General features: G+C 36.7%; 1 protein-coding gene across 2 annotated transcripts in view; it reads right to left on the bottom strand.

The window, feature by feature from the left end:
• fto (FTO alpha-ketoglutarate dependent dioxygenase) overlaps window positions 1–19,358 on the bottom strand; it is a 564,204-nt gene that overhangs the window by 382,983 nt on the left and 161,863 nt on the right. Inside the window, exons 7-8 of one of the 2 annotated variants that reach the window (XM_061964550.2) lie at window positions 9,638–9,757; window positions 5,295–5,584 (exon numbers count right to left, since the gene is read on the bottom strand). In XM_061964550.2, coding sequence (XP_061820534.2) covers window positions 5,438–5,584; window positions 9,638–9,757 — 267 coding nt within the window. In that variant the 3' untranslated portion in view covers window positions 5,295–5,437. Of the gene's footprint in view, window positions 1–5,294; window positions 5,585–9,637; window positions 9,758–19,358 lie in introns of those variants that run through there. The other variant, XM_061964549.2, reaches the window with a different exon arrangement.

Raw genomic sequence — 19,358 nt, forward strand, 5'->3', positions numbered from 1 at the left:
CAATTGTACGGAATATGTACTTCACTGTGCACCCTAATAATAAAAGTCTCAATCAATCAATCAAAACACATAGAATCATCATACTGCTGTGATTATATGCATCAAGTGTTCATTCAAGGCTAAGGCAAAATATCGAGATGTATATCGTGTATCGCAATATGGCCTTAAAATATCGCAATCTTAAAAAAAGGCCATATCGCCCAGCCCTAGTTCAATGATGCCATTTCTGTTTGTCATGTATAATTTTGTCTATTTTGTGTTAATCCTTGAATAAACAGGTCAGTTTCTTGCTACCAACCATTGTCTATTTTTCAAACTCCCCTAATTCAGCTGGCTAGTTGTTATCAAGAGTACTAAAACCCCTTTCAACATGATTCTGACAACTAAGTAGGCTAAATAACTTTAAACTTTAATACATGCTCGGATAGGCCAGTATCGGTATCGGTCAGTATCGGTATCGGATCGGAAGTGCAAAAACAATATCGGTATCGAATCGGAAGTGCAAAAACCTGGATCGGGACATCCCTAGTTATTACTAAACACAAATTCAGCTTGTTCTCATTATATTACATATTTGTGCTTATTTTTCTTACATTTCTATTGTTGTTTTTGTCTTATTTTTATTTCGACAATAGGTTGCGTGCCAACAAAACGCTTGGATACACCTGACCTAGACTGTCATGGAAAGGGCCATTACAGGTTCCACGGTTATCATCACACTTGTACTCTTTAACAACACAAACGACTGTCGAGACGCTTATCTCCATTCGGTGCCACACGCCCACACCATCAAAATGCCGAGGCAAAAATTTCCACATCAACACCGTATGAAAAAATTTGTGATTTTTTTAGTTGTGATTTCCTTCTCTGCATGAAAGTTTAAAAGTAGCATATATTAATGCAGTATGAAGAAGAATGTTTTAATGTAGACATGCAAGCCTTCAAAGAAAATTTTGAAAATCAAGACTACATTTTCTGCAAATGGGTGCATTTCTACCCTATATTTTAACTTTACATTTATTCTTATATAAAACTCTTTTGGCTGTCTTTTTGACACTTACATCTGGCGCCCCCCTCCACACCCTGGATTATAAATAATGTAAATAATTCAATGTGATTATCTTGTGTGATGACTGTATTATGATGATAGTATATATCTGATAGTATATATCTGTATCATGAATCAATTTAAGTGGACCCCGACTTAAACAAGTTGAAAAACTTATTCGGGTGTTACCATTTAGTGGTCAATTGTACGGAATATGTACTTCACTGTGCACCCTAATAATAAAAGTCTCAATCAATCAATCAAAACACATAGAATCATCATACTGCTGTGATTATATGCATCAAGTGTTCATTCAAGGCTAAGGCAAAATATCGAGATGTATATCGTGTATCGCAATATGGCCTTAAAATATCGCAATCTTAAAAAAAGGCCATATCGCCCAGCCCTAGTTCAATGATGCCATTTCTGTTTGTCATGTATAATTTTGTCTATTTTGTGTTAATCCTTGAATAAACAGGTCAGTTTCTTGCTACCAACCATTGTGTATTTTTCAAACTCCCCTAATTCAGCTGGCTAGTTGTTATCAAGAGTACTAAAACCCCTTTCAACATGATTCTGTCAACTAAGTAGGCTAAATAACTTTAAACTTGAATACATGCTCGGATAGGCCAGTATCGGTATCGGATTGGAAGTGCAAAAACAATATCGGTATCGAATCGGAAGTGCAAAAACCTGGATCGGGACATCCCTAGTTATTACTAAACACAAATTCAGCTTGTTCTCATTATATTACATATTTGTGCTTATTTTTCTTACATTTCTATTGTTGTTATTGTCTTATTTTTATTTCGACAATAGGTTGCGTGCCAACAAAACGCTTGGATACACCTGACCTAGACTGTCATGGAAAGGGCCATTATAGGTTCTACGGTTATCATCACACTTGTACTCTTTAACAACACAAACGATTGCACCACTTTGAAGCTTCCGCCGTGACCCGAAATAACCCGGCGATGAGTGACGGTGTATCTACCCTGAAGCAGAGACCCGCCTTTTCTTATTAAAAGCGAACGCGGAACAGCTTCCTTTTACACCACGGAGAAAAGAAGACATATAGGTGTGACCAAACTGAGGGAAACAGGGACTGACAGGCTGGGTGAATGGAGAAGCGCGAGACATGGCCCCCGGTACCACTTCCTGTTTGTTACATCTTGATGTATACAAGTGTACCGCGGCTGCAGTGGATCCCGTTTATTATTATGAAAGTAGATTAATTTCCTTGATAAGAGCCTCGTCTAACAAGGCTGCTGTCAAGCGAGACGTCGGGACGGCGGAGCGGGAATGGGAGATGGCGGACGGATGCAAAGAGATTTTCGTCGCCGCTGCTTCTGCCGTTGCCGCCTTTTTGAAGTCGGGAGACGCGCAGCCCACAGAAGTCGGGGAAAAAGTGACAAATTAGGGAAGGGGGGGGATGAAGCTGTAGTGTGCGAGCGAGAAGCTGCTAAATCAATTAAAGTCACGCCGAGTGCATACATTAACATCAATGGCGTGCACAACAGGAAGAAGGGGGTCGCTCGTCGCCGACACTCCCTCCCTCCACGGATAAAAACATCGGTGTTTAAAATATTCTGCATAAAGCCCAGCCTCTCTTCCGCCCGCCTTTTGTCAGTCACTTTGGAATAGAAAGCGAATCATTGTTGCTAGTTAAAGGAAATGTCACTATTGTGCGATGGCCGTGATAGCCCACTCCTCGGGGAAGCAGGCAGGCGGGTCGACGTGGACGCTTGGATCACAAGGGAGTGGAGAACCTTTACGTTTACGTGCAGGGAGAAGCACATTTACCTTACGTACACACACCCTCACACTTCAGTAGCCCGCCTGGTTGTTTCCGGCAAAATGAATTCATGAGGTTGCAAGCTTTTGTTTGGCTTATTTATTTATGTTTTTTTTTTTTTTTAGTTTTTTTTATTTATCAGAGTGTCATTCAGATGGAAGGAGGTGCATTTGCATGACAACAGGCTTCAGTTTGCCCCAGGGAGAGGCAGTAGCCATAAAACAGGGGGAGTACAGCGCCGTCGTAGTCCAAACGTTATAACAAACGCAACCCATGTGGGGACCAAGCTGGATTTATCAACAAAATACAAAGCAACAATTGAACATACTGTGTGTGTGTGTGTGTGTGTGTGTGTGTGTGTGTGTGTGTGTGTGTGTGTGTGTGTGTGTGTGTGTGTGTGTTATCCGCGCTTGTAACATTTTTTGTGTGTTTTTGTAAATATACATATACAGTAGTGGTGTTTATCTAAAACATAACAAATAGTTTTTATTTGTTTCAAAATTATTGTTTTCTTTTTTTTTTTTAGTACAGAACTAATGTTTTTGTTGTATTTATTGATATATCTTATGCATTAAAAATGCCAAATTTTCTGTGTTTTATATGTCTTTTTAGTAAATGTACGATCAAAAACATTACAAATTTTAGTTTTTTTGTTTAATCATTATCATTTTATTTAATTTTGAAATATGAACAAATTATATAAAACATGTTTTTTAGAGTGTTTAGAGGGCTGCTTTTTGTATTTTTATTAATGTATTTGATTATTTAGTGCATTAAAGAAGTCAATACCAGTATAAAATTATATTGCTACAATATCTGAACAAAACATCAACAAAGCTTTGTTATAGCTGACCAAGAAAATTAGTGTAACATCTAATAATATTTCTCATTAATAGTAATTAGCTGCACGTCGAAAATGGCCAGCCCTGCTATGTAATTTTTTTTTTTTTTTTTGTAGACCTCCATGTATTAGTGATTATACAAAACATGACAGTTTTTTTTCCTGGTTAATGTTTTTATTTAATAACAAAATATATGACGTGTTTTTAGTTTTAAAAAAAATTTTGTAGTAGAGAACTACCTTTTAAATGTTATTTATTGCTATATTGTGTGCATTACCAATATTGGTTGATTGCTAAGCTTTCTGAACAAAACATCAACGAGCAAATTAGTGCAACATCTAATAATATATCTCATTAACAATCAAAAATAACTGATAATAATCCATTCTAAATAGTAGTTTTTTATGTAAATAATATATTTCAAATAATAATCATTATTACATTTTACTATATTGGTTGATATTTTTCCTCTTTATGAAAATGTCCTCTTTATGAAAATGTGTAAAAACGGACTATTTTAATTTCCATGATTTCCTACTGGAAAAATTATGTTGAACACCTTAGCTTTTTATTACATACAATATGATAATGTATGCATTTTTTTTCTGTATACAACATTTCGTCTGAGGTGTTTGTATGAAATCCACAGACAGTGTGAGAAAATTCTAAATAAATACAAATTGTCGGCCGTGTGAAATGATATCTAATAAAGTAATGTATACGTATTTTAAATAAAGCAAGAAGAGAAATGACAACCACAGCCCCCCTCAGCATACCACCAAATCTATAAGTCACATGCATGAAGTGCTTTTCATCAGCGTATCGAGAGGTCGCCGAACAGGGGAATGTAAATATCGCTTGCCAGAGCAATAAATGTTGTCTTTCATCACGCCGGTGAATTATTACATTTGTGAGCGCCTGCAAATGTAATGTTTTTTTTTTCTTTCCCCCATCAATAAAAACTACTACGAAATAAATTCACAGAATAGCCGAGACAAAAAAAAAAGTACACTATTATGTATCCATCATTCTCAAAAGCATGTATCTCCACTACAAATTCATGTGTGAATAATAATTATATTGTAATATTGACATTATTTATTATTTTTAAAATATAGTCATTCAATTCCTTCCAGGAAAAAAACACAAACGTAGACACACTCATTTGGCTTCTTTATATATCACTTCTTAGTAATATTTACCATCATTTAGAGGACTTTTTTTTCAAATTTATTTGTTGACATATGTTGATGTATAATTTTGTATCTTTTTGTACTATCATTTAGGCGTTTACATTCACATGAATGGATAAAATAGAAATGTAAACACGGACACACAAACTCAAGAGTTTTACACTTCTTTATATTATATGATTGCTTTTAAAAAACGATATTTGTATTCATTTAGTTTATATTTTATTTAATGTATGTACTTTTGGGGGAAAAAAATGGTCTTTCATCCCCTGCATTGCATTTATATTATGGAGCATGGAAGAAAATTATTACTTGAGCACACGCTAATATATTTTTTCCCTATTTATATGAAATTGTATTATTCTTCATAATTTTTAGTATTTTCTAATTTATTTTCTTATATTATAATTATTTAAATAACTTTTCCAGGTATTATTTTACTATTATATTATGTTTGTTTTTTTTGTCTGAAAGATCCCAAAATATTTACACACACTTACACACTTCTTTGTATTATTTATAACAAGCGATATCATTGTTTGTAATTATTTTAATTTTTTTATTGAATTTTTCTTTTTTTTTTTTCATTGCTATATTTAACGTCCCTTATATTCGACTTGAGTGCATAGAGGAATCCCAAATATGGAGACACACGCAGGTTGTGGTTTCCTTGGCCGCTCCACAGCATTAGAAAGAGATGGCGACACTACAACACAAGGGGAGAAAGCCAGGAAGAAATTTCACTTGATGCCCTTCTCTAAATGCAGGTCCAAATCACACACTTCATCTTAAGGCCCCTGGAGGTGGAGCTCTAGATGAGTTTAGCTCCTGTCTCCCGAAAGAAAAAAAACCCTCACCCGCCCACCCACTCACCCACTCGGACAGCGAGCGAGAAAGACATGGAGAGAGAGTGGAGGTGCTCTCAGTCTTTATCCCTGCTGGAGCATTAGATGTGATTACTGCTCAGCTCTGCACACTGACACACTCTGAGAGCTCCTGGAGTCTCCATCAGTGGGCGAGAGACGTTTGCAAACACCGGGAGAGAGAGAGGGGCTGCTTCAGTGATACAAGAGTGCCCCCTGCTGCTTCTAGAGCATCAGCCTGTTAAACAAACACACACTTGGAGAGCAAAGCATGTATAAGATGTGTGTTGCACACGTGTACACCACTGCCGAGACTTAATTATGAGTGTGACATTACAAAGTGATTCCTTTACAGTCGCTGTCTGACTAATAGCTGCGTCCCTCTACGCTATAAAATGTCTGCGAGGCCGCGATTAAACAAATGACACGTCTTTAATAAGGCGCCAGTCCATCATGTCATTTTAAACACAAACGCACTCCGCCCTCCTTTTGGACCGCGGGGGCATTTATTGGGCACTACGTCACTCCTGTTGAGGCACAAGCAAAGGCATGATGGGCATTTATAGACGGGATATTAAATGACAGAAAGAAAAATCAGCTTGCGAAGATAAAAAAAAAAAAAAAATCTGATTAATCACACTTAAATTTGGATTAATTATTATTAATCAGATGTTATTGCTCGCTTGCATGATTTAGAATAACTTAAAAAAAATATATATATATATTTCTTTTTTAGCCAACATATGAAATAACAAGTGTGTGTAAGAAATTGAAAAATAAAATACATATGTATGTAGAGACTTACTGTAATAACTTGAAGTAAATAATGAAGATTAAAAACCAACTAAAAACAAAAAAATAATAATAAAAATAAAAGCAGTCTTTTTAACTTTTTTCTTATAAAATTGGGAACAATTTCTCATTCTTTCTGTTTCTGAAATATTGCAACATGTTCTCATGAAATTATTCCTTTTTTTTATCTATAAAATGAATACTTTTTAATGTAAAATAGTGACATTTGTCATGTAAAATTCTGACTTGTCACAATATTGCCAGTTTTTTTGTTGTCCTTGTAAAATAGTGACATTTTTTGAGAAAAATTATGACTTGTCATAATTTTGCCAAGTAAAATTCTGATTATTAATATATTGCCAAAATGTTAACGTTTTCTTATAAAATTGTGACTTTTGTCGGGGAAAATTACGACTCTTCTAAAATTGCCAAAATTTCAAGCTTTTCTTGTAAAAATGTGACTGTTATAATAATAAATATATATATTTATTATATTTGGACATAAATGCAATTTTATTTTCAAAAATGTGTTTTTACTTGAATGCACTACAATTAGTTTTCGTTTTTAAGTGAAATTTACCAGCTAGCACACCAGTCCAAGTCTCCCCACTCATCATTGCTCTGACGTAAGCATTGAGCGGATCACTGACGCTATTGCAGACCTGGGAAAATTAAGGCCCGGGGCCGTTAAGCTTTTCAATCTGGCCCGCCGGACATTCCCAAATAATTTTTTTAGATTTTTAAAATGGAAACTGTAGCTGCCATTATGATTTGCAGTGATGTTTTCAAATGACCGTAAGTCTTGAACTATACAAAGTATTTAAATGGTGGGAATCTACGCTTTTGCATACTATACTAGTTACTATGGTAATCTAATTAGTTACTATGGTAATCTACGTCACAGCAGCTCAGACGAGGCACCAAGCAGTGTGGGTGGGGAGCGTTTCCACAGAGTGTTTACAGAGCGGCCAGCCTGAAATGCGGGTGTCAGAGACAGACGCGGAAGGAGATTTTTACAACAAATATATCTGATTGTAGGTGGAGGTTTTTTCTTCATATTTCACTGTTTGTTGCATTTTTGTTGTGTTTTGCTTGATTGTAAAATATGTCGATCGAGAGAGTGTTTGACATATTGTTAATATTCAGTGTTTTATCTTTCATAGTTAATATCTTTATTTTCATGTACATTCTGGGTGTCTCATTCAGTAAAAAAAATGTAAAATTCCATTCAGTTATTTAGGGCGGTCTGTCAAAGTTTTTAGCATTCAATCCGATATCAGATATAATGGCCCCAAGACACATTTTTTTTCTCTAAATTTGCACCCCACCCGAGTCAGAATAATTGCCCAGGCCTGCCCTATAGCAACCCTCAACCTTTCAAGGGAACATCCATGGTTAAGGTAGTGAAGCATGTGAAGCCAAAATAAATTGCCTGATTAATCTGTGTTTATAGATGTTTAAGGCAATATTTTTTGGTGATTAATCACATGAGTTAACTCATTATTTTTGACAGCCCTAATTATTTCATATATTTCAGTTTAGTGCCATCTAACGATTCATGTTTCTTATCATATTAATCACACTTTTGAACTGTGATTAATCATGATTAATCACAATAAATTACTTGCTTGCACATGTTAAAGAATACCCCAACAGAATGACACAAATGACATGTTATTGTCAAAAACGTTTAACCAAATATTAGGGATGTCAAAGTTAAGGCATTAACTCACGCTTTTAATCACAAAAAGTTATTGCATTAATCCTGGATGTTGATTAATCACTAGTTAGCCCCAATTGTAATATTGTATAACCTAATTGTGTATCTACTGTTTAATTAAATTATTATTTTATTATAATATTACTATTTAGTATTATTATATTATATATTGAATTTCATTTTAAGAAGCAAGTTTCTCCATATTACATGAGTTTATTTAATAATTATGTTTCATCCAAACATGACCGTTATTTTTTTTATTTTTTTCTGATTTGGCGAAATAAAACAAAACATAAATAATAATAATAAAGCAGAGGTGTCCATAGAGCGGCCCGGGTGCCATTTTCAATTTTTTACTGGCCCGTGAAACAAACATCCATCCATCCATCCATCCATCCATTTTCTACCGCTTATTCCCTTCGCTTCCGCCCGATTGCAGCTGTGATAGGCTCCAGCGCCCCGTGAAACATTCTACAGACAAATAAACATGTCCCAGATTTGAACATTACAAATAATAATAATAAAGAGAAAATAGAACTGTCCCAAATCCCCCCAAAAATTTTACATATTTGAGATTTCTAAAACCCTCTAAAAGGTTTTAGTTGGCAACATAATAATATCAATGTATAATAATAAGACAAAATGAAATACCTCAAGGGGGATGAATTAGACATGAGACTATACAACACAAAGCTAAGTTGTGGATAAAACTAGCAAAGTGATTCTCAAACTGAGGTACAGGTAGCGGGCTCCATCTAGTGATGTGCCAAAGAATAACTTGGTTACAGTGGTTTTTGGTTGTTGTTTTTTTTTTTTATATCCAAACAGTGTTACTATTCAAACTGTGTGTAATGTTACAGTGGTCAACATTTTAAATACACTTTGCCTTGTTTTTAATGAATACCTAGGCCTACTACACTACTGAATTTGAATGTTGGTTATTATGGTGCTACTTGGTGGAAAAAAGTTTGACAATCATAGGATTAGCATATATTGATTGACCTACACTTTATTAATTTTAGTATATTTAATGTACATAAAAACATTGAGGTACTTTTTTTTTTTAAACATTTTTTTAGTAGTAGAGCAGTCCGCTGAGGTCGCACAACTACGACATTATGGCCAAAGTGTTACTTTCAATTTCCATTATTAGTATTATTACAACAGGGGTAACTTATTTTTACATTTCTATGAGAGCTGCTGAGCGTGCTAATAAAATGTTTTATGATGGCGACAGTTTGACCCTTGAAGAGATTATTTATTATTATGTTTCCATTATTTCCCATGGAGGAAATTGTTGCAAAGCAAAAAGTAAGAACACACACCTCTCTGAAAGTGTAAAGGTGGAATCTAGAAATGCAGCTGTGGTATGCGCAAAGCTCACCATGGTCTCCATGAGCTTCCACTCCTTCTCCAGATCCTCCATGGGTTTGCTCCACCAGCTGCAGAAACGGGTGTAGCGCTGGCCCTGAAACCAGTACTGTCGCAGCCACTCGAACTCCACCTGCACGCACATAAGCACACGTGTAAACAGGCGCACAATCAACGTGTGATGTAACCTACGGACCAAGCCAGGAGCTATTCCCTTTTAGAGGCTGATTTATTTTCGCATTCCCCTTCTTGTTTGGTCTGTGATAAAAGCTCATCTTGTTTTGAGTTATTAAACACAATTTGGAGAGAAGAAAAACAACTCCTTGGTGAACTCATGACATATTAAATCACGACAATTTCATCCAGTAATGACAATTTAAGGGGCGAGCCTCTGTTGTGTGACACATGATTTACGCCGCTATGGTAAATTAGCAGTGAACTTAAATGCAGCAGGATGAAATAGTGAGCTCCGGTAATGGAATAACCCATTCATCGCTCTTTAAAATCATTACTTTTTAATATGAGAGAAATAAATTGGGTAAACAATCAAATGCAGTGCAATCATACTTGTGCTTGTATAGTATTGTGTATTGCCAAAATGTGATTGGAGTATTGTTCCAAATATGGAAACGCAATTTTAAATACATTGTTTAGGTGCCGTAAATGTCTTAATTCATATATATATATATATATATATATATATATATATATATATATAAATAAAACACATTATTTGTTCTACTTTAACAATGATTTGGACTGCATTGGGACAGTGGAAAGTAGAATGGAGCTCTCTTTGCCCGCATGGTCATTTATTGACAAGGACAATTAATGCTCAACATAGCAGCAAAAAAAAAAAAAAAAAAAAAATGTAATAGTGATAAGGAGCAAACTGCCCAGTCAACATGAATGATGAGTTCAATTTAAACAACAATAATATAAGTGTAACACATCAAAAGTGGGTAGTAATATATACAAAAGATAAGCTTTTATCATGTTTTTTTTTGTAATTGGTTTTTAATCTTCATTATTTACTTCAAGTTATTACAGTATGTCTCTACACTGCAAAAAGTCAGTGTTCAAAAACAAAACAAAAAAATACCAAAATTAGGGGTATTTTATTTGAACTAAGCAAAATTATCTGCCAATAGAACAAGAAAATTCGGCTTGTCAAGACTTTCCAAAACAAGTACAATTAGCTAACCTCAATGAACCCAAAAATACCTTAAAATATTAAAATATATATATATATATTAAAATATTCTTACTAATAAGTGCACTTTTCTTGGGAGAAAAAAACAAAGACCTTTTTGCTCAATATGTTGAAAAATATTCTTAAATTAGGTAAATGCTGGTGCCATTATCTTAGCATAATGATATGCACTCGGAATCATAATTTTTTTTTTTCATGCTTGAAATAAGAAATTATTACTTTAAAAAAGTAGTTTTATACTTGTGAGTGTTAATGACACAGCTTTGCATCAGTTGATATTCTAGTTTCAAGCATGTTTTACTCAATATAGGTCATCAAATCTCAGCAACAAGCTGTAATATCTTACTGAGATCATTTAGGACCAAAACCCTTAAAACAAGTAACACACTAACATAAAATCTGCTAAGTGAGAATAATTATCTTATCAGACAGAAAATAAGCAAATATCACCCTTATTTGAGATATTTAATCTTACTTAGATTTCAGTTTTTGCAGTGTATATACATATTTATGTATTTTTTTTTAAATTAATTTTGGCCAAAGGAGCGCAGTTCGATTTCTTACACACACTTATTACATATGTTGGCCAGAGGCGGAGCACTTGACATTTTTTACAGACACTTGTTATTTCATATGTTGACCAGTGGGGAAGCACTTTTAAAACAGACAGTCAATTAGAAAAATTCCTCCTTTTTGATAGATTTCACCATCAGGGGTGCAAATGAGACATTCTCTACTAGATTCAATTGTTTTCCGTATTGGTACCATGATTTCGACACACGCACCCACCCACCCACACCAGTTGTGTGTGTAAGTATCATTAAAAAAATATGACTAAATAAATCAGAAGTTACTCACCAGTTATTTTGTGTTGTGTTTGAGTAGTTGTTTTCATTGAATACTTACTCTTATCCAAGTAATTATCTGGATGATTAATGTTACTTGTACAAGAGTCATATTACTCTAAAGTAAGGGTACTCTTACTTGAGTACAATTTTTGGCTACTTACCTATGCTCAGTAGCCATGCCAACATTTTAAAGTGCATGCAGAGGCAGATAAAGCAGCTGGATGCTCATGTTACTTAACTACGGATAATACTAACTTTTGGAGTTCATGCAAGACTAGTTCGAGAGGTTTCCTACAGCCATGGCCCTCAATGTTCCTGACTCAGCACTGATTTGACACACCGCAAGTTTGTGGACCTTGTATTCGGCGACTATAGCACTTATTTAGACATAAAGTCAACGTCTCAGCCAGAGAGGGAGTCAAAAAGTTGCATAGATTATGTTTTACAGATCATCTTCAAGTCGCTTTCTGACAGTCGCTTCAGGATGCGCGGTTTTGTGGGCGGTCTTATTTACGTGGGTCACCATCGACAGCGTCTTCTCCCCGTCATCTTTGTTGTAGCGGTGTAGCGTGCAAGGACAGGTGTGGAAGAAGTGTCAAAAGATGGAGCTAACTGTTTTAATGACATTCAGACTTTACTTAAATCAAGAACGGAGCAGCATCTTCTCATCCGGAAACAACAACGAGGCGGAAAAAGTGTCCTGTGAAAAACCGTCCAACCGGAACTCTCTAATAACTAAAGTTTATTGGGTGAATAAAGTATACTCACTACACCGGTATGTTTTAGCACATTCATGGTGAGTTTACTGACAGATTTAAGTTACAACTTTACACTACTTTATATTAGAAATGGCAACAACGGAGGATGAATGTCCCATAACAAGAAGATAGAAAAAAATAAGCTTATCGACTACGGTGTCGGCACAGACTACAAAGGTGGACGCGTGGAATTTTTCAGGATTTATGCAGATCCCAAATACAGATCAGCAAGTACCGGAAGATAAGAAAAGTTGCTTTTGCGCAACATTGCGAAACAAAACGCCAGATAATGTGTCTTACCTTATACACACAACATAATAATACTCTGAAGTTTAATGCCCCGACAATCCATCAAGGGATGCGGCTTCATAGCTTACCAAAGTGGTGCTAAAACATTTTAATACATTTTTGAGCGCTGTGTGTAATGTTCTATATTTTCAATGGAACATATAAAATGTTGGTGTTGTTTACTTGAGTCATATTGCAGTCTACACTATCTCTTATGTTTGACTGCCACCATGTGCAAAATAAACTTGCTTCGAGGTCGGTAAGCAAAACCAGAATTATTCCGTACATTAGGTGTACCGGGTTATAAGGCGCACTGTCGATTTTTGAGAAAAAAAAAAGATTTTAAGTGCGCCTTATTGTCCGGAAAATACGGTGTGTGTATATATATATATATATATATATATATATATATATATATATATATATATATATATGCATATATATATATATACATATATATATACATATATACATATATATATATACATATATATATATATACATATATATATACATATATATATATATACATATATATATATATACATATATATATATATACATATATATATACATATATATATATACATATATATATATATATATATATACATATACATATACATATATGTGTGTTTATATATATATATATGTGTGTATATATATACATATATATGTGTGTATATATATATATATATATATATATATATATATATACACATATATATATATATATATATATATATGTGTGTTTATATATATATATATATATATATACACACACACACACACACACACACACACACACACACACACACACAGGTATATATATGTGTTTATATATGTATATATATATATATATATATATATATGTGTTTATATATATATATATATGTGTTTATGTATATATATATATATATATATATATATATATATATATATATATATATATATACATATATATATATATATCGTATTTTTCGGAGTATAAGTCGCACCTGCCGAATAATGAAGGAAAAAAACAAAAAAATCGCACTGGAGCCCGGCCAAACTACATATATACATATACATATATATATATATATATATATATATATATATATATCGTATTTTTCGGAGTATAAGTCGCACCTGCCGAAAATGCATAATAAAGAAGGAAAAAAACAAAAAAAATGCACTGGAGCCCGGCCAAACTACGAAAAAAACTGCGACTTATAGTTTGAAAAATACGGTATATATATATATATATATATATATATATATATATATATATATATATATATAAATCTGTATTCGTTAGCACACAGGGGGAATTCAAACAGCAATTCAACACAGAGGAAATATCACTCTTACCCACTGGCTCACCTGAAAACTCCGCCCCCTTTCCTGCTCTCCTGCTTTCGCTCCCCCCGCGCCCCCTTTGCAAGATGACAGTCTCGCCTACCGTCTCTCCTCCGCCGGGACTGTTTTTTTTTTTCCTGTTTTTTTTGTCTCCCGCTCTTTTGAAGTGCTGATTTAATCCTTGCAAGGACGCACGCTCCCGTATAGCCAGGTGTTTCCAACGGTGTCGTGTGTGTTTGTTGTGCCCTTGCATCGCATTGCTTTGTTTGCATCCTTGCCTAAAAGTTGCCGGCGTAAGCGCAGATGTCAACAGGGCGGCCCCCGCCCGATTGCCGCCGACGCAAAGACGTAAAGATGCTAAGAAGAAGACGCCGCCGCCGCCGCTCGCTTGCCCTCCCCCAAATCGTCCTACAAAGTGTGATCCGCAGCCTGAACAAAGCAAGCTCGGCTTCATTTTGACAAGTGTAAAACACAAAGTGGAGTCGCATACATTTCAAATGGGACTCGCGGCGCCATTGTTGCCTTTGTGAGAACTATTTTGTTTACAGTTCTTCCAAAAAGGAGCTTTAGCCTCGTACACAGCAGGCCCTGTTTAGCGTCGCTTCACGGCGGAGTCGCAACACGGCTTCTGTGACATACGTAGAAAGCAAAACATCCTCGCCGTTTCTGTTTCAGCAGTATTTTCATGCAATTCCCCAGTCTAGTAGGGTACAAAGAAGTATGAGGGCCTCAGTGAACGAACAACAAAAAGATACTGAAATACAACAATAAAGTTGTGATACAGTAAAAAAAAAAAAGTGGTATTATTATGAGAAAAAATTGCAGTTGTCTCAGACTACAGTTTTTCAGAAATAAATTGTAATCAAAGTTGTATTTCTAGCATTATAATTGTAATAATACTTTTTTTTTTTGAAGAAACAAGTACCGTAAATTCCGGACCATAAGCCTCTACTTTTTTTCTGAACTTTGAACCCTATGGCTTATAAAACAGAGCGGCTAATTTATGGATTTTTCTTTACTAACGGCAATAATAAAAATACATTTATGAGAAAAACAAGCAAAAACAGAGTGTTTTATTGTTAATAATATGGCACACTCTTTTAGACAAATTTGCTCACTGCAGGTGCTGCAGTGTCCTTCCATTTATCGGGAGTCCATTTTTTTTTTTTTTCCAACCGACATCACGTTTAGTCTTTTGGCCGTCCACAGCATTTCTTATTGTAAGGGTTTTTCATTCATCACTCCAAGCAACATTACGTTTTACAATATAACTAAAACAATTCATACTTACTAAATTGTCCCATGTGTGATGTCTGTAGTAGTGCATTACAGTAAACTTAAAAAAGCAGTACCACTTTTACGACTGAGCTGCCATGTTTTTTTCTTACTGTAAAATCTACAGCCTTTTTTTTTTATACAGTGCATAACTGTAAATGGAACAAACAGTACCACTGTAGCGTATCAAAACACATAATGGTATGTCAGACTTAGCCTTGTCGTGGTTTAACTCTTATCTTACTGACAGGATGCAGTGTGTCTCCCATAATAATGTGACCTCAAACTATGTTAAGGTAACGTGCAGAGTTCCTCAGGGTTCGGTTCTTGGCCCTGCACTCTTTAGTAATTACATGCTGCCGCTAGGCGACATCATACGCAAATACGGTGTTAGCTTTCACTGTTATGCTGATGACACCCAACTCTACATGCCCCTAAAGCTGACCAACACGCCGGATTGTAATCAGCTGGAGGCGTGTCTGAATGAAATTAAGCAGTGGATGTCCGCTAACTTTTTGCAACTCAACGCCAAGAAAACGGAAATGCTGATTATCGGTCCTGCTAGACACCGACATTTATTTAATAATACCACCTTAACATTTGACAACCAAACAATTACACAACGCGACTCAGTAAAGAATCTGGGTATTATCTTCGACCCAACTCTCTCGTTTGAGTCACACATTAAGAGTGTTACTAAAACGGCCTTCTTTCATCTCCGTAAGAACGCTAAAATTTGTTCTATTTTATCCACTAGCGACGCTGAGATCATTATTCATGCGTTCGTTACGTCTCGTCTTGATTACTGTAACGTATTATTTTCGGGTCTCCCTATGTCTAGCATTAAAAGATTACAGTTGATACATAATGCGTCTGCTAGACTTTTGACAAGAACAAGAAAGTTTGATCATATTAGGCCTATACTGGCTCACCTGCACTGGCTTCCTGTGCACTTAAGATGTGACTTTAAGGTTTTACTACTTACGTATAAAATACTACACGGTCTAGCTCAATCCTATCTTGCCGATTGTATTGTACCATATGTCCCGGCAAGAAATCTGCGTTCAAAGAACTCTGGCTTATTAGTGATTCCCAGAGCCCAAAAAAGGTCTACGGGCTATAGAGCGTTTTCTATTCGGGCTCCAGTACTATGGAATGCCCTCCCGGTAAAAGTTAGAGATGCTACCTCAGTAGAAGCATTTAAGTCCCATCTTAAAACTCATTTGTATACTCTAGCCTTTAAATAGACCCCCTTTTTTTATACCAGTTGATCTGCCGTTTCTTTTCTTTTCTCCTCTGCTCCCCCCTATCCCTTGTGGAGGGGGAGACACACAGGTTCGATGGCCATGGATGAAGTGCTGGCTGTCCAGAGTCGAGACCCGGGGTGGACCGCTCGCCTGTGCATCGGTTGGGAACATCTCTGCGCTGCTGACCCGTCTCCGCTCGGGATGGTCTCCTGCTGGCCCCACAATGGACTGGACTCTTACTATTATGTTGGATCCACTATGGACTGGACTCTCACATATGCGGTCCTCTCCAAGGTTTCTCATAGTCATTCACATGGACGTCCCACTGGGGTGAGTTTTTCCTTGCCCTTATGTGGGCTCTGTACCGAGGATGTCGTTGTGGCTTGTGCAGCCCAAAGTGTGAAGCTCGTCAACACGGCTCACACCCTTCTTCCTTTGATCACTTCCGGGCTATTCCAGTCCTCACCACGAAATTTCTAACCACAACCTACACCCTTATCTCCCCTAAACTAGCCGCTACTTGTTTCTTACGCTTTCACGGAGCGGCTAATTTATGCATTTTTCTTTGCTGACGGCCATAAATCATTAAAAAAAAATGTAAACCCAGAAAAGGTGTGTTATTGTTTGTGCTACGGTGCCATCTTTTGGACGAGTTTGCTCACTGCAGGTGCTGCATTGCCCTTCTGCATAGACTGAGCTTTGAACCGGAAGTAGAAGTGCCGTTGAGACTTCCATATCGTCCACAGCGTTTCTCCTCGTATGGATTCTTCGTTCATCACTCCGAACGACGTTTGTAAGTTTTACAATATAACCAAAACAAGTCTTACTTACTAAAGCATCCCATGTGTGATGTCTGTAGGAGTGTTTTCATGCATATTTGTATGTGCTATCGTAATGTACTAAAGCTAGCGTTGTTAGCATTAGCTAAGATTTCACACACTTTTACGGGTGTCTGTGTTAGTATTATTAACTTACAATGAAATTATTTTTGTATTGTTTCCGTTTCGCAAATTCCTCAGTAAATTCACCAAAACGTCACCGTGGAGTTATTGAGTCTGTGTGATGGGAGAGCTCGATGACTTCTGTTTTGTTTTATCTGCCATTTTACTGCCGTGTTACAGACGCGTTTGGAAACAATTAAGGTATGTAAATAAATAAACACTTACAAAATATTTATGTGTAAATAACTGATTTCACAACATATATACAGTATAAGTGCTCTCTACAATACGGTAATTATTTACAATATTTATTTATTTAATTTTCTTTACTTTACTTCAGGACCATAGTTATAAAGCACGTTACATTTTTTCCGATTATAATTCACATTTTGACCTTGACGACGTTCATTCCAATGTCAGGTTGTGTGTGTGTGTGTGTGGGGGGGGGGGGGGGGGGGGGTTACCCACATATGCGGTCCTCTCCAAGGTTTCTCATAGTCATTCATATGGACGTCCCACTGGGGTGAGTTTTTCCTTGCCCTTATGTGGGCTTTGTACCGAGGATGTCGTTGTGGTTTGTGCAGCCCTTTGAGACACTTGTGATTTAGGGCTATATAAATAAACATTGATTGACTGTTACTTCTATGGTAAAATTATGTTTTATTAACTTGTTTTTTTTTACACTGCCTGTCTCTGGACATGTCATCGATGATTGTGGAGCTTAAAAGAGGCCCATATGATATGATATGAGGCCCTATATTTGGGAAGCCACCCTTTGGCGGAACAAACACGATTGGGCATCCCTGGTTGAGAGGCAGCGCATTGTAAGGTACTAGCTCTCATCCAGTACTGCATGTTCTTCAGTAGGCTGTGCACTATCTCGGTTCGAGAGGATGATCGCTCTGATCCCAGCAGGGATGACATGCGAGGAGCGGGCCGTGTCGGCAGTTCTCAGCAGCCTCTCGGTGGCTCCATACAAGCCTCTCTTCAAAGAAATGCCATCCTTTATGCTCCCGATATCCACTCCCCCTTCGATCTCCGCGGCTCAAACAACACACAACAAAGCCGCCGAGGCCCGATATCGGACATCCTTCCCCTTCCGTCTCTCTGATTGCCTGCCTGTCCTTCCGCCAGAAGGGAAACAAACCGCTTTCAGGCGACATGGCCGCCCGTCCCCTGCAGCCACAAAGTGTGGACTTTGTGCTGTTGTGGCATTTTGGGGCGCCCAGCTGTGCACGGCCGAGACCCGGACAGACGGACAGAAAAGAGAGAGAGTTGTCGGTGCTAGTTTTTCCTCTTAAGATGGCACTAGTGGCTCCCCCCGAGGTGGTTTCTGTCATCTCCCCAGGTGATGGACACACTAGCTGCACATTAGTCGCCACCTGGCCGCCCACTGTGGCAAAAAGAAACGAGCTCCCTTTCTCCACATTTAATGAAGCTCCATTTTTTTCTTTCTTTATGGTATTCCCTCAGTGGACCCAATCAATTTCTGGGGACCGGAACGGCCCTGAGGTAAGAACTGATGAGAGTTGGATCGATCCCACTCCGCCGTCCTCCAGTTTACTTTCCCCCCCGGACGCCTCACACATCAGCTATAGCAACAACAAAAAAAAAATATATATATATATATATAAACACTGCCCGCTACTGTATGAGACTGCCAACACTTCAAGCTTGTACCTCCTCAGGCCCAAAATATCACTCAAAAGGTTCCAAAACTCGGGATTTTAGTTTGACAACATGTTCTTGATTGACTGCAAGGAAAACTGACTCGGAATGTTCTCAACTACTGCTTCTATTCCAGGGCTGTAATGAGCAGAAAA

Source organism: Nerophis lumbriciformis, linkage group LG06 (assembly GCF_033978685.3).
Source record: "Nerophis lumbriciformis linkage group LG06, RoL_Nlum_v2.1, whole genome shotgun sequence".
Lineage (NCBI taxonomy): Eukaryota > Metazoa > Chordata > Actinopteri > Syngnathiformes > Syngnathidae > Nerophis > Nerophis lumbriciformis.